General features: G+C 36.6%; 1 protein-coding gene across 2 annotated transcripts in view; it reads right to left on the bottom strand.

The window, feature by feature from the left end:
• luzp2 (leucine zipper protein 2) overlaps window positions 1-8,310 on the bottom strand; it is a 205,595-nt gene that overhangs the window by 100,498 nt on the left and 96,787 nt on the right. For both annotated transcript variants that reach the window (XM_014016991.1, XM_014016992.1), the window contains exons 3-4: window positions 4,493-4,563; window positions 1,146-1,227 (exon numbers count right to left, since the gene is read on the bottom strand). In XM_014016991.1, coding sequence (XP_013872445.1) covers window positions 1,146-1,227; window positions 4,493-4,563 — 153 coding nt within the window. The remainder of the gene's footprint in view (window positions 1-1,145; window positions 1,228-4,492; window positions 4,564-8,310) is intronic.

The raw sequence follows: 8,310 nt of genomic DNA, 5'->3' as shown, positions 1-8,310 counted from the left end.
CTCTCTCTCTCTCTCTCTCTCTCTCTCTCTATATATATATATATAACAAAACAAACAAGCGAATTGGCAATACCTTCACTAATTATGAGGCTACCTAATAATAATAATGATCACTTTCCTAGAGTTAATATTTACTTCTTACCCCTAATTTACACTACATGCGTTTCGGCTCGGCTCCGGTCCGACCTGCGCAGCAAAATATAATTCATTTAGATTTCATCATAATCAATGACAGTATTTATACTGGCTCCACACGGCGGCGGTGAGCGGACGGCGATCCGGCAAAATTAGATCCAATTCTATTTCTGCAGGAAGCCGGAGCTGCGCCGGAGTCAGTTTTGAAAGATTACGTTGCACCAACAGGAAGAGGAAGGAGCACAACATCCGTATTTTCAAAATAAGACACGATTAAGCAGAATAATTTGTCAGAATAATGTTGAAATCCCAGCTATATTAATAAATATATGAACATATTTAAACACAAATGCTGTTAGAATGTATTGTTCTGTTTGGGAAGCAGATGACAACATGTAGCATGAAGCACATGTGTACACACATGATACACGTGGATTTCATTTTGAAATCAGAAGTTTCAAAAGGACGACAGCGATACAGTTTCATCCATTGATATCAAAAGCTTTTATATCAATGTTTTCAGCTGTGTTTGGAGTTCGTATTTCAACAAATTAATTATTTTTTGCTCTGACTTCCACATTTATCCATGCATTTATTGCATGATCTTCTTCCTCCACACGCTCCCTCCTCTGTGTGTTGCACCGGAGCGGAGGGTGTATAAATTGGGGCACAAACGAACAGCTGCGAACTGCGCTGCGCAGCGCAGAGCAGCGGAGCGGAGACACATGTAGTGTAAATCTGGGGTTACAGTTTTCTGAGAACAGTCTGATACCTTTTATTGTTTTATTTAAAAATAAACCAGTAAGGTTATAGACTTGTGCCCAAACCAAAAAGAGGTTGCATGAGGCTTTTCTCTTGCCATTTCTGATGGTTTCAAATACGAGCTGTGAGATGGATGCAAGAGCCAGCTGCTGTGTAATGAGCCCGGATCACTAAGGAGGCCTGTATGACAGGTGACGAGGCTGGTTAGTGGAGACTCAGCGCTGATGGTGAGGTCAGCTTTGTCTTACCGTGGCCTGCTGCTTTTCAGCTCTCTCATTTGCCTCATCCAGCTGCTTCTGCAGGGCTGCCTGGAGGGACTTCATCTCCTCTCTGTCAAGTGGTGGGGAAGTGAGAAACACCCTGTTAGCACATCCTTCCTCACACTCTCAGAGGCCTTTACAGCTCCACCACAGAATGCCTTTCTTAAGTACACTGCTTTTGGGAGACAAAGTGATTTGTGCAAAGAAAGTTTCACATTACAGAACCAATGTTTCATCATCTTGAGTAAATAAAAAAATCTACAATAACATTTTTTAAACCTTTGCACGTCAAAGCTACTCTGCTTCTGATTTTTCTGTATTTATTCAATTAAAATAATTGATTCAATAATTGATGATTCTCTTTTATATAAAGAAAACTACCCATTACTTTTATTGATTTCTTTTATTGAAAATCAAACATTCAAACATGGTTTGGTTCTTCCCTCCCTGAATAATTACTTTTAATGTTTACTTAAACCAGATAGTAAAAATGGCAAGATGTTTGGTGAATTTAACGAGAATATGTATAAAATATACGTAGTGTTTTAACTTGAGTCAGTCAAATTTATGTATGCTTCACAATTTTATGCATGCTGGATGAGGCCTGGCCCTGCATCTGTTATTCTTTTAACATGAATGGTAAATGTTGTGCATTGGAATGCTGTGGCTATTTCCGCACTGTTTGATGCTACCGTGCAGGGATAACAGCAGTGCACAATGAATTATGAATTAGGTAGGGTAGTGATGTGGGTCAATGCTTTCAAAATTACTTGTAGAAATCAGATCACCTAAGGCATCTAAGTTCAATTCTAAACAGGATTCGGTTTACTATTTTTAAGCACGGCTTCAAATTTAAAAGTAAAAGTAGTGAGCTACAGTCAGGCGATGGTGCAATAAAGTGACGGTACAGCAACACTNTCTTAGGGCTCCACAGTCACATATCCCTTTTTATTTTATAGTGGTCCTGTCTGTTTGCTCAAGTTTAGCCTGGCAAATGTTTTCCCTTTACAGCAACCAACCAACCATCCCTTGTTTTTTCTTTTCTTTTTGTTTTAGTATAATCCCATCTACTGCATCYAAGACATGGAAACATTTTGCCGCACAAACAAGATCAGCACAATTCAAACTGTCAGAAAAAGGCACGAGAGGAAGGCAACATCTTGACAGCCTACAGAAGTGAGCACAGCATACAGGATACTTAACATACACCCACCCCCCCACACCCAACGGTAAGTTTAATYGTATTTGAGCTAATTGTTGAAACCCTAAAATGAAACCTTTTAGCTCCAGGTGTCTTTTTCTGTTGGTAAACATCTTTGTTGCATTGCAGTTTGCTGCAAAATTATTTTCAGAAAGCAATCAAATCTCTGTTAAGAGTTGTCAAAAATAAATGACTTGCAATGAATCACCTGTCTGCATCCGCCATGATGGAGTCAGCTAGTAATTGCTCTTGGCAGCCGTGGATTTCCAAAGGTGGATTAATAACACCCTGAAAAAACTATGCTTCACAAAATGCTAGGTAAGCAACACTGAGTCAGGCTGCTGCTTTATGCTTTTTAGCTTGATGGCATGTGAGAGCTGCCATGGACTTGTGATGGACTATTGATTGGCTTTCAAGATACTGCACACGAGAGGCTGGACTTCAATCAGGCTGACATTTCAGAGAGCATGTGAGGCTACAAATGAGTCCTAATCATAAACAGACTCATTACACACATCATTAATCAGAGAATTCTAACTGGCAAAGCACTTTAGATAAATTCTTCTTTTTTCAGCCTGCTTGCAAGAAAACTCCCCAAAAAACCACTAAATCGCAGATGGTTTATGTGCTTTAACAAAACGAAGACAGGCTCATTACTTCCAAACATGTACGGGAGATTTATAATTGATTAATGAAATGTCCAACTGCCTTTTTTCTCTACTGCCACAAACACACTAGACTATTCAGAGGACAACAAACTTTGCCAGCAAAAGGTATATCAAGTTTTAGCTGTAGGTTTTGTGAAAAAGCATAAACATGCATTTTCTACAAATAATAAAACAGTTTAGATTTCTCACCTGCAAAATATGTTTTTCTTCTTTAACCAGCCTCCWCTAACATAACATTCAAACTTGTAAATGTCCTCAAATTCTGATCTTTGTTTATCAAAAGCAATTGCATCCTCTTTATAATTGTATCTCACTTGTATGACTGTTGGCAACAATGCAGGAGTCGACAGGATCTGTTTTGAAAATTACCAAGGTTCTCTGTTTGGCACTTGTGTCACAGAGGCTTGAGTTTTGAAAATGCACAAATATTTTGCTCATTAAATGCCCACCTAAAATCGTTACATAATTGTTACGTCTCAAAAACATTGTGATTTTGTTAGTGTCATTCATACCAATTTCTAGAACAAAATAGTTTGTTTGACACCAGCACAGGAGATCTCTTTTGACAGATAGCATGCCCAGATGTACAAAAAGCATCCAGATGTAAAATATTACTTATTTAAAAAATGGTTTAAATGTTATTTTAATATTCATGTTATTTTATTTTTCAAAAGTGCACTCCAATAGTTTAAAAGTTAAAAACAGGAGCAGCTGCCAGCCAAGGTGGGCACAAATTGATCAAGGTGGGTGGTTCAAGAGAGCCCACTGATAAATGTGCAAAACACAAAAATATTCAATGATTTTTTAGTATTTGACTGCACAAAATACAGCTTCTGATCACTTCAATTAAATTCGTTGAGTTAAATAAAACTGTTTATTTTCTTGCAATATTGAATCAAGTTTAAATCTTCAACTAATCAGTTTCAGCTCAGTGAGAGGCCAACTTTGGTAATAAGTTGAAGTGGAAAATAAACCATAGTAAAGCAATTAGATGAATAAARTGGAACTATACATAATAGCTTATTGAAAACAAGCTACTTTTTTGGTAAACCTTGAATCAGTAAACTGGACTAGTCCAAATGATTACATTTTAGCTTCAAAGAAAGAGATGTGCATTAGAAATATGCCTTTTTTGTTGCTTTTGTGCCTGTGTCTAAGGTTTATTCTTTCATTTTTAATTGTTTTGTCTAATACAAAAGCCAATGCTTTTTTATGGGATGTGCTATTACCTTTATTTAAACAGCCCAACCATAAGTATTAAATAGACATTATGATTCACTTAAAATGCTATGGAATGGTTCCTTATATCAAAGTACATTAACTGCCTTTTTTTGGTACTGTGATATTGAAAATTGATTATTAATAAATTATAGTTTTAAAGTCAGAATCAACTATTTTTTTTATAAAATTCATGAGAAGAGTGTCTCTGTTGACAACTCTTATTCATGCGTGATGCCCCACTTTACCTCTGTTTATGGCTGAGCTCCAGGATCCTCTGYACATCTTTCTTGGCCACTGACTCATCATTTTTCAGTGACTGAAAGAAAATAGAAAACATTTTTTAAATATTTTTAGCAAAGGCACAGTTTTACATAGGACAAAACCCACATGAGCATTACTTCAAAGCACGGAATGGGACAAACACACAGAAACTCAAATGTTTAATACATGTCCAATGATATWTAAATACTTTTCAGTTTGAGTATAGATGCAAAATGTAACACAAAATAAAAGCATCAGACTGATATAATAAGTGAGAGTATTAAAATAATTAGCAGCAGATGTAAAATGCTGTTAATCCACTCTTTCTAAAATATATTGCTTTTAACAATCTGCTGATGAATGTCCTAATGAGAATACATGCAGACACAGATTGGGTTTTGTTGGTGCTTAAGCAGATTCCTGATGGGTAATTAGGAATTAGTGATATATTTGATTGCTCCAGAAGCCCTCTGAGATATTTTTGTTTGTTATGAGAAAAAAAAGAAAACTAGTAAAGATATGTGTACACTTCTAGAGAAGATCTGGGACTCAAAGGGAGGGTTTGTTTGTCCCTTAAACCATACTTTAAAGTGAAGTCTGTGGCAATTAACACATTTCTATATACACTAGTGCCCATTTCCTTCTGGCACCAGGGAGGAAAAAAGGTCCAGCACCACTAAATTAGTTTTATGTAAGTCTGTCTTGAGGATAACATCTGATAAAAGGAAATAAACAAACAGATGCTGGTGACAGGGGCTCGTAGATAATTCACAGCATTAAAGCCAATAAATCAATGGTTTTAATGTCTTTTGTTCTCATTATAGCTGGAAAATTGTCAGCCTGCATGTGTTTAGCACAAACACTTTGAAGACAATGCCCCCTATCCTTCAACACACCAACCTAAATGGGTACACGGGCTTCAAATACTGCAACAATATGCTAAATGGAAGGCAATAAATGGTCTAGGCTATTTACCTGGCCATCTAAATGCTCCAAATCTCAATGTGAGTATCTGTGCACATGCCTGACCTATAGACTCCACCACTCTCTAAATGAAGGCGACAATTAGAATGTTTTTGTGCCTTTGTTAGATGCTGTCTAGAATGACAGTACCTTTTTTCTATCACCTGTTGCTGCCATTTGCTCTCATTATTTTTTGACAAGTAAGGCCTAGTTGTCAAAAAGAAGGATAATGGCTATTATTCAGTTGGATGTTACCTCAGTTTTTGCCTCCTACCTAAACCTTGTCATGGTTCACATATGCTTATTTTCAGCAAGTAAATGTGATTTGCGCCACTTGCGAGACGCGCTTATAAACATCACAAAAAAGTTCAAGATTTTCATTTAGCTTCAAGAGTTTATGAATCTTGATCTAATCCATCTTCTGTGAAAGTTGCTGGTGGAAAAAATGTCTGATAAAAAGCCTCACCTCAAAACTCACAGGATTTAAAGGATTTACTGCTATCTTTCTGGGTCCTGAGATGACAGCACCTTTTAAAAGCTCTTCTGGAGTTTGTGACTTGACAGGTTAAATCTGTTTAAGTGGTACAAATAACGCCTGCACCATACTAGGCAGGTGATAATAATGCAATGCCCTATAAGTGTACTTTGTATCGGGAACAATATCTTAATGGTTGAACTTGTTATCTATTTAGCAAAGACAAATCCTGTTGAAACAATAAAAYTTAATTATTGGCACAAAACACTGTTCAATTATTAATGCACTACGATTTATGATTTGTATAATGACATTTCAGTGCCCTATATGTTTCATTGCAAAAAATAAATATATATTAATAATAATCAAGTATATAATAATAAGTATATAACTGCCAACATGATGCTTCTGAGCTTTTGTAAAAGCCACAGTTGAATAAATGTGTTAAAGCTATGAGCAGCTTTTTGCTGTTCTATCTCTCTGTTTGTTTGAAGAACCAACAAAGAAAGGTGTAAGGTTGACTCTAAAGTAGTTAAATTATTGACATTGTTAAATTTGGTGAAATTTTGGCTAAACTTGAAATTTAATCATTGTAAACAGTAGATGACCATTCACTTTTTCTAAAGTCTGCTCACAAAGGGAATAGATCAAAATGAGAAACAGACATCTCTTTCCCCGGTGACAATCTCCAGCCTTTTCTGTGGGATCCCGAGGCATTCCCAGGAAAGAGAAGATGTCATTTTATTTAATCATGATCCATATGATCATCATATGTGAGGATTGAAACATAGGTAGACCTGTAATTCAAGAGTTTTGCCGACTCCACTCCACCATGACTGACAGAAGCAATACCCTCATTACTGAGAACGGGGCCCCAATCTGTTCGTCCTACCATCAATCAGAAACAATACACCCAGATACAATACATAAATTCTTCCACCTAAGGCAAACACCCCCTCAAACCAAGAGGGGGCAAACCACCCATTTCTGTATGAGAACCAAGGCCTCTGATTTTGARGAGCTTACTCTCATCACAGCTGCTTCACTCGTAGCTACAACCCACCAAGTATGCCAAGTAAAATATACCAACAGAGCCACATCATCTGCATAAAGCTGAAAAGACCCTGACTTCCCTAAACCAGTCATCTTCTCCATGACTGTGCCTTGAGATCTTGTCCATAAACAACACAAACAGGATCAGAGACAAAGCAGTTGACAATCATTCACAACCCATTTTTGAGAACCAACAGATCACAAGACATCTTTGATTTATGTATACTTTTGTTCAAGTTTAGAGTGTATGCTTTTTTTATTATAAGCCCTTGCTACTTCATATTTTCCAGAAAGAAAGATTTTCTTTTAAAAGTTAATATTGTCCATTAAGATGACACTTTTCCCCTGGAGAATAAATCTGTTTCGGAGCACACTATTTCAGATTTAACTTTACCTTTACGTTATCCAGCACACTGACTTAGGGCCCAGGGCAGAAACAGATGCCAACCTAGCTAGCCTGAAGTGAACAGACATTAAAGCATGTCTCAAGGATGATGGGGGCCAGGCTAAACAGGTTTTTACAGACACGTCTATGAAAAATGCATTGCACTGAGGTAAAAATGCATAGATTTTGTTGCTGTTGTCAGCACAAATCTAGACAACCACATTTTCTGCTTGTATACTAAAATCATTAACAACTTGCGGTGAGAAAGCTATCTTCAAAATTACAAATTTAAATGTGGTAAGTTTTAATACAGCAGCACACATGATCTAATCATCTGAGTGGGATGTAAGAACACTGATGCATACTAATGTGACAGGATAAAACATAAATAAATAAATGAAAGTATAATGAAGTTTTTGTATTATTCTTCTTTCTGCTGAGAACTTTAATGAGGTTGGCCAAAAGTGATTAGTGGGGAAGTGAAGCATTGAATCCARCACTGTGATAACATAGCTAAACAAATTTCTCACATGCATTTATACCGGACATTAAACAACATTACTTGATAAGATGTCCAAGACCATAATTTGTCTAAAACAGGATTATTTTGTAAGTGAGACTATGTTCCAGTTKTCTTCTGCTCAGGCTACTGGAACAGGACAGATGAAGACAGAGAACTTAACACTGTTGTAATGATAAGATAAGAGCAAGCCTAGAAAGAGGGGCTCTTTAAGCATGATGTGGGAACTATTGAAACTTTTATATTCAACATCCAGATTTACTCAGTAACAAGTTTGGACAAAGTGTTCCAACATTTGAAAAAAACGTTATCTGCTATTACATCTAGAAATTGACATGGTACAGAAAAGAAAAAAAAAAAAAAACTGCTGGAAAAGAGGAGATAAAATATATAGTGTACTGTCCCC

This window comes from Austrofundulus limnaeus, unplaced genomic scaffold (genome assembly GCF_001266775.1).
Source record: "Austrofundulus limnaeus strain Quisiro unplaced genomic scaffold, Austrofundulus_limnaeus-1.0 Scaffold159, whole genome shotgun sequence".
NCBI classification, from domain to species: domain Eukaryota; kingdom Metazoa; phylum Chordata; class Actinopteri; order Cyprinodontiformes; family Rivulidae; genus Austrofundulus; species Austrofundulus limnaeus.
Note: the sequence above shows the minus strand (reverse complement) of the source record. Positions and strands in the feature narration are given on the sequence as shown.